The sequence below is a fragment of the Prionailurus viverrinus genome, chromosome A3 (assembly GCF_022837055.1).
Source record: "Prionailurus viverrinus isolate Anna chromosome A3, UM_Priviv_1.0, whole genome shotgun sequence".
NCBI classification, from domain to species: Eukaryota; Metazoa; Chordata; class Mammalia; order Carnivora; family Felidae; genus Prionailurus; species Prionailurus viverrinus.
The window spans coordinates 119,946,807-119,961,378 of NC_062563.1; the positions used below are offsets into that span (position 1 = coordinate 119,946,807).

General features: G+C 58.0%; 1 protein-coding gene across 1 annotated transcript; it reads right to left on the reverse strand.

Annotated features, from left to right (window-relative positions):
- Window positions 1-371: 371 nt before the first annotated feature.
- On the reverse strand, window positions 372-14,121 carry FAM166C (family with sequence similarity 166 member C). Its single transcript, XM_047853594.1, has 4 exons — window positions 13,996-14,121; window positions 3,018-3,291; window positions 1,697-1,809; window positions 372-579 (listed from the first exon to the last, which is right to left on the reverse strand). Exons 1-4 carry the CDS (start codon window positions 14,067-14,069, stop codon window positions 435-437), a joined length of 606 nt encoding a protein of 201 aa, XP_047709550.1. The 5' UTR covers window positions 14,070-14,121; the 3' UTR covers window positions 372-434.
- Window positions 14,122-14,572: the final 451 nt, after the last annotated feature.

A 14,572-nucleotide genomic window follows, 5' to 3' on the forward strand; every position in this document is an offset into this window, starting at 1 on the left:
GCCAGGGCTCAGACTGGAATTCTTCTGCATCGGACCCCCTGTGCAATTGTTCTGGGGTCACTTCACTTTCATTCTCAGATGTACAATAACGGGGCTTCCTCTGTTACACGAGTGGGAGCCGATGGGGCGTATCTCTGGACCTGAGTGACCCTGCCACCAAGACTCGGGAGCCCTATAGTCCTTGGTTCTACCTGCCGCCACCTCAGAGGAGGGCTGCGTGGGCCCAGTGGGTCAGTGGACGCTGCTTCCTCCTGGCTTGAACCCCTGCACTGAGCTTTTGACAGCCCTTAAGACTCGGTGTTGGGTGGGACACTTGGGCGCTGTCCCGCTATGGCCAAACGTTCCTGGAGGCCAGAGGCGAAGACCACGGGTTTGGACGTGGCTCAAGATTTTATTCCGAAAGGCCGACCTGGTCAGGGCCAGGCTCTCCAGCATCACGCTCTGAACTCAAAGTAGCAGTCTCTCCTCTGCCGCTCGTGGGGGGTGACCCTCTTCCCCGAGGGGAACCTCTGGTAGGTCTTCAAGTTCTCGGGAGATACTCTTAAAAGGTGCCACTTCTTCTCTGGGCTCAGAGGAGGACTGGGGGAGGACGGAGACAGGGTTATGCAGCGTTCCAGAAAGGCTGTGCCCACCCACAGCCCCGTGTGCCCAATTTTCTAGCCCACCCTGAGCTGGCTGCTCATCAGCTCAAACGTCTTGTAAGTCACCCTGCAGTCGAGATCAGAATAATTTGCATTTGCACAATGGCGCAGCGGTAAAGAGGGAGAACGTGGGTGTCAGACAGACCTGGGAGAGATTCCAGGCTCAACTCCCGCTGGAAGGGCACATGGATAAAATGGACCAGTGTTGGTACCTCCCATCCCTGTTAGCTTTGTTTTGAGGACTAAATGAGGTAATGCGTATAAGGCACTTAAATAACGCTGGACGAGGAACAGATACGCAACAAATGTTATAAGAAATGATGGCGATGGTCAGCGAGTAGTTGGAAACCCAAGATCTTTCCACTGACCTCTTGACCCCTCCTTCCCCACACAACACCTTGGAAGCACAGACTTCCGATTCCCGCGCCTTGGTGACAGGAGGGACAGCAAGGGAACCATGTGCCTGGATTATCTCAAAGGGCAGAGCTGGCCTTCCCTGGGGAAAGCAGCTCTCTCAGATAAAAGGAGTGAGGTCCAAGCAGTGGAAAACTTTCATATTTTGTTAGATGGACAGTTGGACTTTGAAAGATATTTTGAAGTCCCAAGGAGAACGTTTTCCGAGTCTGGTCGGGACTGGGGGGGGACGCATTTCCCACTCTCGTAGTGCCCTCTGTGTCCACCAGAGGGCAGCAGTTCCTTGCTACTCAGAAGCAGCGGTGCCCACGTTTGGACGAGTGTAGCTGCAAGGCTGACACTGCAGGGGGGAGAAGCCTGCAAGGTTCAGGCCAGCCAAGATGACAGGTTTGCTCCCAAACTCCCCGTGCATCTGGCCAGGAAAGCACTCTTTCAGACTCTGCCCATTCTGCTCATCCCTTTGAGGCTGCCCTTAACCTTGACCCCCTTGCTGTGTGACTGTCACCCTCTGCACCGTAGGCTCCTTAGGGTGAGGTCTTCACTCATTTCTCAGCGTGAGTGGCTGTGTGCCTGGCTGGAAGCAGGTGCCCCATGGACATGTGTTTGTAGCATGCGTGAAGGGGGGGAGGGCAGGCACTCACAGGTCGGTGGGGAGGGGGTATCGTTCCCACTCCTTCACAGGCAGCTCGAAGTAGGGCACCTGGGGCACCATGCCCGTCTTGTCTAGATAGTACTTCCTATGCTGCTGCGCCATCTACGGCTCGACCCAAAGAAGAGATGACAGGTTGTCAGTGTGCAGGAGTGACCTGGGGCACCCGCAGTTCCTGCCTGGCTATACCTGGGCAGGGGGTGGGGCCATCTCCCTTGTTGGAGTCCCCAGCTGGGTGTCCTCTCTGAGACCAGCTCCCATCTGTCTAATGGCGATGATGGCTCACCCCACCCCAGCTTTGCTACGGAGAGTAAATGAGGCGAGCGACCAGCGGAGGTCAAGGGTGTGAATCCTGGCTCAGCAGGTGGCACAGGTAAGCTCCGTGTGTTTGTTTCTCCCTTTCCCGCCCCCCTGGACTGGGGGTGCTATGCGTGAGAGCCATGAGGGAAAGCAAAGCCCCCCCCCCCCATGCCCATTGACACGGTCCCCACAGCCCCTTGGAGTCTGCCAGCATTAACCTGGTCCTCTCCTTGAGGACCTGCCTTCTCATACAGTTCTCTGCCCTGAGGACCAGGGGGCACCTGCGTTTTTGAAATCGGGCTGGAGGCATGTTTGCAAGAGAAGTGAGGGAGAGACCAGGGTTTCTAGGGACACGGCAGAGAATGAGCCCTGGCCCCCAGTGAGGTGGGCGAGCACCCAGGTGCCTGTGACCCTCCGGGACACGTCTGCACCAGGCCCAGGGGAGGCTGTAAGAGCCCGAGGGGCAGGACAAGGACATCGGGGTGTGGGCAGTTAGGTTCCGGTCTGGGGCTGAGGTTGACTTGGGGTACGGCTTCAGAGGGGCTGCTAAGCAAGGAGGTGTCAGGTGGGCACCAGGACCCGGGTACAATCGAGACTAGACCTGGGGCTAGAACCAGGGTCGGGGGCTTAGTGGCCCTGTGTGTGAGTGGTGGGGGGCGGGGTTCATCTTGCAGGTGGATCTTTGATGTTTTACTCTAGTAGGAAGTAAGCGAGGGTCCACGGGGTCATGGGGCAGAGGTGAGGGTGGGAACACCTCCCTGGGGGTGAGAACACCTCCCTGGGGGTGGGCTGGGGCAAGAGCCCCAGGAGTCCCTGGGGTGGGGGGTCATCTGGGAAGCAGTCTAGGCCCTGTCCCCGACACCCCCAGCCAAACTCACTAGGTTCCCTGCTGGCTCAGGGGCTCAGAGAAAGCAAACAAAGTCCCTCTTGGAGGGTGACGGGGATCACTCCAAGCCCCTCCCCTCACTGCCCGGGTTGCTGGGGGGACAGCAGCCGGGCCCAGGTCAACCCACCTGGTAGAAGCCGGTGAGCTGGGCGGAGCGGCCACTGTCCAGGTTGAAGCGGGTGTAGCTGGGGGTGTGCAGCCAGCGGTCCCGGGTGTGGGAGCGCTTACTCAGCACGAGGTTGGGGTCTGAGGAGAAGAGGGTGGGGAAGTGGCCGCCTTTGCTGAAGACAGTACGGCTCTTCTCCAGGGCTGCGTCGCGGTGGTCCTGGAAATACTTGAGGGTGGCGGTGCCGTAGGGGGAGCCAAAGGAGAAGGCCACGCCGGGAACATGGCCTTGGTACCTGCGATGGCCACGGGGTGGGGGGGGCAGGTCAGTGCACGGTTCCGAGGCCCGTTCCAAGACAGGCCCATAAAGCCCGGGGGCGGGGGTGGCGGCAGGCCCCGTGGGTCGCTTCTGGGCCTTGAGAGGCTTCCCTCGGATGCTCTGCCCAGCTCGGGGCTCCGGGGAAGGGCGAGCGAAGGAGAATCTGGGCCTCTCCTTCCCGACAGAGGCTGGTCACCCCCCCGGACCAGGGGCTCCCGCAGGGGCCAGAGCACCGGGGCCCCATCCTGAGCCCTCGGCAGGGCCGCGGGCATATCACTCTCCGTATACTCAGGGTTTGGCCCGAAGATGGGGAGGTGTCCTGCCACTATCTCATCAGGGGTAGGGAGGATCTAAGAGGTTGGTGGGGACGCAGCAGTGACGTGTGACATCAGATCTGTGGTGGTCAAGGCCTGGGCTCACACGTGCAGCTTCGCTCCAGCTCAGCCACCTCACGAGGCACCACTCAGACGGCCTGCAAGGGTCCCGTCGCCCGTTGCAGCCGCGGAGGCCAGCGACAGGGACAGGGGACCGGCGGGCGGGGACGCTTGGAGACACAGAGGACACAAGCACACACAGTACGCTGAGGAGCCCTGGTCGGGTGAGACTTCCACAGAGAGCCAAAGACTGGTTTTGGCCACGTGACGGCCGAAGGGCATGAGCGTCAGACTTTGTGCGAATGACGGAGAGTCTTGCTTCTCCAGTCAGTCGCTTCTCACCCCCTAAAACCTCACCCCGGCCCCACGGTGCCAGTGAAATGGCTTTTGACAGGGACACCTGGGTGGCTCAGTCAGTTGAGCGTTCCACTCTTGGTTTCAGCTCAGGTCATGATCTCACGGTTCGTGGGTTCAAGCCCCACGTTGGGCTCTGTACCGACAGTGCAGGGCCTACTTGGGATTCTCTCTCTCTCTCTCTCTCTCTCTGACCCTGCCCTGCTCTCTCTCTCCCAAAAAAAAAAAGAAAAGAAAAGAAATGGCTCTTGACAAGGGCGCCAGGGGTCTCCCACAGCATTGGACACTGCCGACCTCTGCAGTCTTGAAACGCCGCTCCTGGATTTTACGACACTGCTCTCTCCTTGTCTGCTGGCTTCACCCGCCTCTCTGACCGTTCCTTCTCAGTTTCCTCCGTATGGTGCGCCTCTTCTGCTCTCTTTCTCCGGGGCCTGTCCTGCGCCCACACGGTCCCCTGGGTGATGGTATCCATGCCAGGGCCTTAACCTTCCCGCCTGTGTGGATGACCCTGGTCTACATCTCCAGCCCGGAAGCCCCGTCAGACTCCTGCACACGGCCGCACACTACGCACCCCTTGCGGGTGTCCTGGGCTTTACCCGCACCCCCGCCTCCAACCTCTAGTCCCATCTTGGTGACGGGCACCCCGCAGGTGGCCAAGTCAAGCTTCATCCGTCACGTGCAATTAGTTCTCAAGCCCAGGGTTCCATCTCTGCCCTGGGCGTGGGCCACACGGCCTCTTAGCTGGGCTGCGGGCACAGGAGCCCCCCCATCCTCCTAACTGTGCTCTTACCTCCCGCCCCTTCCCCCTACCTCCACCAGAGCGACCTTTCTGAAGTCAAGCCCTCAACGTGGCATTCAAGGCTGTCCGAGAGCCGACTATGTCCCCCTCTCCAGCCTCACCGGCCTCCCTGCTCCCGGTTGTAAAGAACCATTTGCATGTTCTTTCTCCCACCTCCCGCCTGCACTTCTCCCCTGGGTTTCTGCCCTGGGCCCCCGGCCCCCAGATGCTTGCCCCCCAGGACTAAAGACCTGCCCTGTCACTTTGAAGATCCTTTCCTTGCCGCCTCTTCTAGGTCTAGGCGGTCCTGCTCTCCCTGCTGCAACGCGAGCCGTGCCTGCTCCCAATGCTCGTGTCTGTTTTCATGTCTTTGTCTCCGTCACTAGACTACTGGGAGCCTCTCGGGCACAGCTGAGTCACGTCTTCCTCACCTTCAGATCCCCAGTTTTCCGTACCAGGTCTGGCACACGGTCTGAGTCGGAAATGTCGAGGAAACAAACAAAAAGATGAGTGGGTGCGCGCCTAGGGCGCCAGCGACGTTTGCGGCCGGACCTACTCACACAAACGCCAGAAGACCAGGCTGCAGGGACCCCGGCACCTGTCCTGAGGCCTCCCTACTGTGGTGCTTGATGCGTCCCCTTCTGTCAGCCGAGTTCCCTTACCAGGGAAGCCCCAGGGGGTGCGGGGAGCCTGAGGGCCACTGCGACATCGCGGGCGTCCCCCTCTCACCAGGCCAAAGGGCACGGTGGCCTCTGGGGTCAGCGCTTCAGGATCACCTGTGCCGGCTGCTCAGGGCCCCCTTGGCCTCCTCCCCAGTAGAGTCAGATGGCATTGCATGGTTTCCTCCTCCTCGTCTTCAGGTGGGAGGCGAGAAAGCCAAGCACGGTGATTACCGACGGGGCTTCCAATTGCTCCCCACAGTAGGTGAAACAGAGGAAGAGCCCCTCCCGGGCCCCTGGCCCTACCACCCCTCCACAGCGTGTCCCTTCCAGAGCCTCGCAGCATTTGAGGTTCCCCGGGCCCAAGCGGGGAGTGAGGGGAGAAGCCGTCCACCACACGCAGGCCTTTGTCCGGCCTCGCCCCTCCTGCCCTTGAGACCACGACCCCGGGGATCCCAGCCTTCTCCCTCCTGCCTCTGCCTTTCTGTCCTGGAAAGATGCTGGGGCTGGTGATGCCTGCAAGGTCACCTTGGCCACTTCCGGGACAGAGTCCTCCTCTCCGCCATGGTTTAGCCCCTCCTGGGTCTGGAGCCCCCATTCCTGCCCCTCCCAAGGCCTCACGCGTCCAGTCGGCCCCTCCCGGTTTCTCTCGGCCTCTGCCCTCCCTCCTTGCCATCCGTAATCTCTCCTCTCTTGGCTTCTCCTCCTCTGCCTACCGAGACGCATGTTTCTGTGCATTTGTCCCAGGCTGCGACATCCTCCGGCGGACCCTGCAGCCTCACGTGTCCCCCTTCCTCTTCCTTTATCCCCGAATTTCTCTGTGGAAGGAACACTGTACCTTCTGCCTTTGCTTCCTCCTCCCCCATTCTTTCCTCGACCTCCCTCGGCCCGACCGCTGACCCACTGCTTAAACGTGAGCCTGTATTTTTTTCATCAAGGTAACACGAGACCATCCAATCGCCACCTCCAACATCCTCGGCTCACCCTCTCCCTGCGGCACCTGCACTGAGGCAGAGACTCGTTTGCAAGAAACAGCACGCGAGCAGGCCGAACGGAGCTCCTGGGGGTTCTCCGTGCTGTGTATGAAACCTAATAAACATACAGGCTCCACAGCCGGGGGGTCACAGATAAGCAAGTAGGGAGCCGCTTCTTCCTTCCCCGAGCCTCTGTCCCCTTACTTGCTTTCCCACCTGGGGGTGGAAGGACATGGGACTGGTGGGTTGAAGAGGGAAATGAGGCTTGTTGGAGACCACCCCACCCTCCCCCTTTTCCTTGGAAGCAAGCAAGCCCACATGACTCCCCTGTGCCCTGTTTTGGGTGGCCACACGCTGCCCTCCAGGAGGAAAGCCTGTCCCAAGCCAGCCCCGCCTCCTCTTTCCGGGGCTCTCAGCTTTCCCTCTTAGGTCATCTTTCTTATTCCTCAGGGGGTTCGGGATGAAGGAGGAGAGAGGTGGGAGCCATCAGGTGCTGTCAACCCCCAACGAAAAGACAAGAAAGCAACAGAACGAAAACTAAAGAAAGGTGGCCCGCCACAGTCTATAGGGACAAGAGCGTGACCCGAGAATATCAAACCGGCCACACGGTCATTAGCCGTAAAGGCGGCACCCGGGCCTTTCCCGGCATGAAAGGGCTCAGGAAATAAAGCAAAACCCATAGGCTCCTGCAAGCAGTGTGCAGGGACAAAATCCTGCCAAGGAAGAGAGGAGTCAAAAGAAAGGAATACCCAGAAATGTAGAAATTGTTAAAATGACTGGTTAGCTTCAAGTCTATTTTTTTTTAATTTTTTTTTTTTTAACGTTTATTTTACTTTTGAGACAGAGACAGAGCATGAACGGGGGAGGGTCAGAGAGAGAGGGAGACACAGAATCGGAAGCAGGCTCCAGGCTCTGAGCCATCAGCCCAGAGCCCGACACGGGGCTCGAACTCACGGACCGCGAGATCGTGACCTGGGCTGAAGTCGGACGCTTAACCGACTGCGCCACTCAGGCGCCCCCTATTTAAGTACGGAACTAGAAATATCAGCCAGGTGAAGGCTGCTTGCAGAACAGAATGTAAATGTGATAAAACCTGTCAGAGGAAAAAATAATTTCTGCCACAAAAATTGGGGGTGGGGGTGGGTGGAGGGGCATCGACTTGCTAGGAATTTGTAAGGCAGAGTCAACCCGCGGCACCTAAAATTAAAACACGCCGTTGAAAAACATGCAACGCAGTGACTCTCGCCCCTGAGTGGTTTTTATTCCCTTTCCCTCTCCCTACTTTAGAGGGATCTTTTACGAATTAATCTCTCTTGAGCTGAATTGGCATTTGTCTAAAGTCTGGCCTTTCTTCCCATTTTGTGTCCGTATCTTTCTCCTCAGTTGAGTTCTAGTAAGATTACATTTCATGATTTTCATTTTATTTTATTTTATTTTTTAATTTTTTTTTCAACGTTTATTTTATTTTTGGGACAGAGAGAGACAGAGCATGAACGGGGGAGGGGCAGAGAGAGAGGGAGACACAGAATCAGAAACAGGCTCCAGGCCCTGAGCCATCAGCCCAGAGCCTGACGCGGGGCTCGAACTCCTGGACCGCGAGATCGTGACCTGGCTGAAGTCGGACGCTTAACCGACTGCGCCACCCAGGCGCCCCATGATTTTCATTTTAAAGTAGCAAATATGGCACAATCATATGTTTCTAGCATTGCTTTGTCTATCTTTCTGGCCGGCCGGCCAGCCAGCCAGCCTCTAGTCTCTTAGCTGAGTAGACACGCAAAGAGAAACTTGGAATGCCGTCCCCCCAAATGCTAACCCAGGTTAATTCCAGGCGTTTGGATTTGGGCTGGTTTGTTTCTTGACGCTTTGTACGTGCATTTTTTTTTTTTTTTTTAAGACAGTGGGATAGTGTTGGGAGTTACTTTACTGGGAAGCTACTGTGCCCTGCGTACTGGGGACGCAGAGGTCCACAGCTCAGCCTTTCTTCCTGCAGCCTACCCCCTCCTTCCATTATTTACTGAGTTACACGGTGGGTGCACGAGCTGTGCTGGAGGTGGAGGGGCTGATGCTATTAAATGCAGGGAGGGAGGCCCGTTCCCGGGGTGGGGGCGGGGTAGAGGTATTGGGGAACTCCACCAAGGGCCTTCCTTTGTGGTCAGGCTTTGAAGAGGGGTCAGTGTGGAGGGGAATCGCCTGGGAGCTGGCTCTCTTCCTCTGCTCATCTACTAGGTGCTTCTGGGTGCCCCAGAGTCCCCTTCTCTTCTGAGGGACCCTCTCCCTCTGGGAGAGCTCATTTATGTTAGACTTCTAACACCTCCCATACACCAGAGATGCCCGGATCTGTGTCTCTATGTTTCTTTTCTTTTCTTAACGTTGAGCGTGCGTGGGGGAGGGGCAGAGAGAGAGAGGGAGACATAGAATCCGAAGCAGGCTCCAGGCTTTGAGCTGTCAGCACAGAGCCCGACACGGGCTCGAACCCATGAACCGTGAGATCATGACCTAAGCCAGAAACCAGGACTCACCCCATCCTCCCTTCTCCACCCCCCTCCGCACCCCTCCTCTCTCCCCAAGTCCCCAAGTGAGGTTCCTCATAGCAGCCAGCCTCCCTCTTCGCTCACCGGGGTGGTCTTGAATCTCTGAGCCAGGCTCCCAGACTCACCCCTCTAGCCTGTTGTCCACGCTGCTGCCGGAGTGATCTTTCTCAAACACGTGTCACACCACCGTGGTCACCTCTCTCCTTTCTCACTTCCCCACAAGCGCCCAAGGTCCTGGAAGCATCACATCTCTGGGCCTCAAGTGCTGTCCGCACCTCTGAGGCTTTGCACACATTTCCTCTTCCTGGGATGCCGAGTCCCGGGGGGTGGGGGTGGGGGAGTTCCCTACCCACTCCCAGCACCAGGGCTCTCTGGCGCCTTCCCTAACCACACACCCTCTACCTAGACTGTGTGTCACATCCTTCGTGCACAGTCAGGTGCACACTCGTCCATCTCCTGTGCTAACCTGTGCTCTCTTTATCCTCGGCACCTACGTGGCACCTCACCCAGGACAAGTGCTCAATAAATGTCTGCTGGAGGAGGCAGAAGTCCAGAAACCCGGGGGCCACCACGTCCCCGAACACTGTTTTAAAGGGGCTTGGCTCTGATCTACAAAGCGCACGCCGTGTCCCGCCCACAGGGGCCTTAGCGTTCGTACTTGGAAGAAAGGAGCCATAGACATGTGACGTGTTCCCGGGATTCTTGTCTTCACCACCCCCAGGCTCTCTGCTATACTCCTCCTCTGCTCCCTGCTTTTCCACCTTCTCTGAATGCCAAGATATTTGCATCCCAGTACAATAGAAGCCCTCTCCTCCGCAATCCTCCTAAGGTTCTGCTTCCACTGGGGATCCTATTCAGAACCTGCCGCTCACGGAGGGGCACGGGTGTGTGCACAGAGGTGCACACGGTCACGTTTCTTTAGCGCTCAGAGGGCACGCCTTGGCTAGCCAGGTCTGTGTCCCCTGGATGCACTTGCGTTTGCGTGCCTCGAGCAAGCCCCTGTGTGGTCCTATGGTAAAGCTTTCCCAAGGCCTGTTTTTGTTGGCCGTGGGGCTGGCTAGGGCGGAGAAAACAGAGGGGAATGAGTGACAGGTTTTGTAACAGGGCATCCAACAGTCCCCGTGGCACTGCCACACCTCCTCCTGGACCCCCTCATCTGCTGCCCGGCTCCTCACCCACCTGCACACAAGCTGGGAGACAGTGCTCAGCTGGGTCCCCAGCAGCCACCGTGGGTGCGCACGCGCGTGTGTGCGTGCGCGCGCGCGCGTGTGTGTGTGTCCCTGTGCGTACAGAGAGTGTACAGGGAGCAAAATGGCCCCATAGCTGACATTAAAATTAATTACCAGGAGCCATCAGAGATCCCATGAGCAGCCTTATTAACTAATTAACTTGCAACTATTCGGCACATCCTCATTCCGCTGGCGCTCTCCTCTCCTCGACACTTCCTGCTGAGTGCAGTTCCTTCAGATCCTTCCCCTGGGCAAAAACTTTCAAGGGCCCCCCATTGTCTATGAAATGAGGAAGGAACCAGCCAGGCACTCCAGGCCGGGCCTGACGCGGGCCTCCCGGAGGGGGGCCTTCCCAGCTTCTAAACCACATCCGTGTCCTTCCTACTCCCGCTCAGCAGGCCATCTGCAGCTCTGGAGGCAGAGCCGGCCAGCACCTCCACCCCTGCCTTCCCTCAGGCCATCCCCTCCATCCCCAAGAGGCTTCTCTCCTCCTCTCCCGACCTTGTGACCTCAGCCTCAAGGGCCATGTCCAATACCCTCTTTTCCAAGGAGCCACCCACAGACCTGCCTGTCCTCTCCATTGAACCGTCTGTGCCCTTTGTGACCCTCTTTATGTCCCACCTCACATTCTCGCTGTGTGCAATTACCTGGGCCTTTAGTGTAGTCTTCCTTTCTGGAATATAAACTCCGTGGGCGGGGGGGGGGGGGAGAGCAAGGAGTTCTATCTGCGTCCCTGTCAGTCCTGGCACTCAGTAGCTGCTCTCCAAATATTTGTTGAAATGAACTGACAAACGGAGGCACATTAAGGGCTGATGATTCTTCTGGAAAGAAGGAGGGGCCCTGTTATGAAGCCTCGGTCTCCAGGAGCACCTGACCCCCTGTTCTCAGAAAGGCTCCCCAGTTCCTTAGGGTTTCGTGAGAGGCTTCAGTGACCTATCTGGACACGCGGGGTCTCCTATGTCTCTTTGGCAGGTGGCCTTTGTTTGGTAGCCCGGGATGCACCTGCCTGTCCCGGGGCCGCGCCTCCAGTGGCGGGGCTGGGGCTGAAATGGAAGGGGCTCCCCTCTCCCACCCGGAAGGTGAGGTCTCAGGCCTGAAGCAGCTGGCAGGAGGCAGTGGTGTGCTAGAGGTGGCCTGTCTTGGCTCATACTGGCTGACGAGAGCTGATGACTAAATTTCGAGGATTTTTGTCCAGGCTGTGGTTAAACAAGCCCGGCTTAAAAGCGAAATTATACAAAAATACAAGAAATTATATAAAGTCACAGTGAAAGAAATCACGTTGACGGCAAAGGCAATAAACACCCAATGCTCATCACCACCTAATCGTATCGCCGTGTTTCGTGGCCGTCTGTGTTCTTGGGGTTAGCTGTGCCTGTTGTGTCTGGAGGGCGGAATGACTGTGTGTGTTTTGCGTCCCGCCCCGGCTCTGCAGTTGTGACACCATTTTGGCGGCTTGAAGTCAGCCGTGGTGGGGGTGTTGATGCCGCAGATAGTAGATGAGTGCTACAGATCACGACCCACCCTGTCTCCAGAGAGCTGGTTGCCAAACATTTACCAGCAGATCTATCGTACGGGGATCCTGGGGAAGTGGATACAGCCGCCTTTGTGGGACCGCCGTCCTGGAGGTAACGGCCACCCTCCTGATAGTGGAAGGCACTGACTTTAGGGTCCCGGAGCCCTCCGCGGCAGATATGGGCACAGCTGCCACTCCAGGCAAATGCAGGGAAGTAGGGGGCGGGAGAGGAGGGGGTTGCTGGTGAAAGTCCTGGCTGCTGGTGACAGCCCCTGGTGGAGCGGGGGGGCATCGGGGGCAGTAGTAGTCTGGCCGTGAATGAACGCACGGTGGCAGGTCACGTGCTTGGACTAAGAGCCTGGTGAGGTGTGGGGGGAGGCGGAGCCGGGGGGGGGGGATACCACTGAGGTCGACCTGCTAGCAAGAGGCACAGAGCCCCACTGAGGCTGATCTCATCCCTTAAAAAGCCTCACAATCCCAGGGACTCGGACCCAAGAATCCCCCGCTCACGGCAGGGGGGGGCACACAGCCCAGACAGTGGCAAGGTGCCTGAGGGCTGTGCTGCCCAGAGCAGCAAGGGACCAGACAGAGCACCCTGGCCAGTGAGTCTGAAGACCAGCATCCTGTTCCCCTTGGTACCGAGAATCAGTCCCTGAACACCGCAGGGATCTAATGATAATAGACGGCAGTTGGAGGGATTCGGGAGAGCCTGGGTGCTGAGGTCACAAAGACACGGCTGGGTAGCTTGCTGAACGACCCGAGGCAAACTGCTTATTTCTCATCTGGGTTGTTGCAAAGGGTTTTTACAGAATGTTTGTAAAGAGCCCAGCACGGTGCCTGGCACGTAGTAGGTGCTCATTACCTGGGGGCTCCCAATGCCACCACAAGGCATCAGGGACCCGGTGCCAGGCCAGCTCTTCCAACGCCAGCCTGGGGCTCGTGCAAGTCCCCCTCTCCCCCGGCCCCAGACCTCAGTGACCACATCTGGAACAGAAGAGGGCTGGGCTACATGATCTCCAAGGTCTTTACCACTGTGAATACTCCCCGCCTCTACGAATCAAACTGGTAAGGGGGACGATCGGAGCGTCGGAGGAGACTGGCTCTGCTTAAAATCCTGTGATTAATGTTCGAAAAGGCACAAAAATAATAATTATCCAAGTGTGGTGGGGAATCTTGGATTCTTTCATTAAGTTAACAAAATTAGCAATGAGGTAGCATTTAGAAACATAAGATAAGTCCATTCATTCCTCGCTGATGGGGATCTTTAGGGAGAGCACATGCCTCCCAGAAAGATCCCTGCAGAGAAAGCCACAGATACAGGCTCGGCTATCCAAACTAGTCCAGTTCATGCTTGGAGCCTTCTTTATGATTCACTCATTACCACAATTTCTAGATCAATCACAGGACAAAGTGCTCAAGGGAACTGCAGACAAGCGGTGCGGCGACAGAAGCAACCTAGGATTGCTTCCGAAATATGCAACTTCCCCTGGCAGAGCAGGGGGACATTTTGGGAGGGTTAAGTTTCCAACTGGGGACAGTGGGGAGCATCAGAAAAAAATATAATTGCGCGTAGAATGAAACCTCACGATGAACACCCAGAATGCGGTGTAAACACCACTCTCCAAGGCTGCAAAGATGGCTTTGAACTAAACCTTCTGTATCTACACCACCACGGGAACCCATCGAGGGCGGCCCCCTGCTTGTCTTCTCACAACCCCTGGCACCTCCCCAGCGCTCAACACGTCTTTACCAAAGGAATGTCCAAATGAAGCAATAACTACCTGGCCAGATTCTTGGAGCCTAGCCAGGGCCCACCCGTCTTCTTCTCGCCTTCATCCGACAAACACTACTGTTGCCTGGATCCTAGGTGGGCTGGGGCGCGAAAGGCCAGCTCCCCTTCTCCGGTTCCTCACGTTGTCACTCCTGCCCAGGGGTCTCCAAACCCAGCTTACCAGGTGGCTCCCTCTCCTCCCCCTTCCCCGGGTCCCAGGCTGGGCATGCTCTGCGCTCGCTGGGGACTCACATCCCAGGAAGAGGGACGCGGAGAGAGCCCCTGTCCGCGCCCAGCCGCCGCCTGCTCGGGGCACGCAACCCCTCCCGGGAAGGTCACCCAGCCAGGTGAACAACTGGAGCCCTGATTCTTTCAAACCCCAAAAGCGCAAGTGCGGAGTTTCCAGTTTCTAGCGAGAGGAGGGTTTTGCGGGGTGGGGGGTGGCGCTCCGACAGAATGGTTCAGGCAGGGGCGGGGCAGGGGGCGCGACGGCCTTACCCGGGCATGAGGCCGAGGGGCACGTAGGTGGCATTGAACTCGGTCAGTAGGGTGCCCGCGCTGCGGGAGGCCATGGTGGGTGCCTCGAGTGCGCAGCGAGCCGGGCGCCTGCCCCTCCCTGCCCGACGACGGTAAACAGCCCGGGGTCCCCTGGCAACCGCGTGCCTGGCAACGTGACCGTGACCTGGGCCAAGCCACCGCCCGCTGCATTGTTCCGGGGCCAGCCCCCTACTTGCTCTCCTGTGGGCCTCCAAGCTCAGCTTTCACGTCCGGGAATGGGCTCATCTCTGCCCTTCACCACCAGCAGGGGTGTGGTGCCGCTCAGACGCGGGATGGGGTGGAAACTCTGTGGACAGGCCCTGCCCCCATGCGCCCCAAGTGCCCTTCTGCCCCCTGCAAGACTCGCTGACCCGGCCTGGAGCGTCCCCGCTTTGGAGACAGAGCAGAAAGCAGCAGCCCCACCGTGGCTGTGCTCCAGGAGCCCGAGGGGCTGCAGGGAGCCCAGGAGCCAGCGACCCCCCCTCACCCCCCCCCCAACCCCCCCCACCCCCGTTCCTCAAGGGGAGTTGTCTTCATT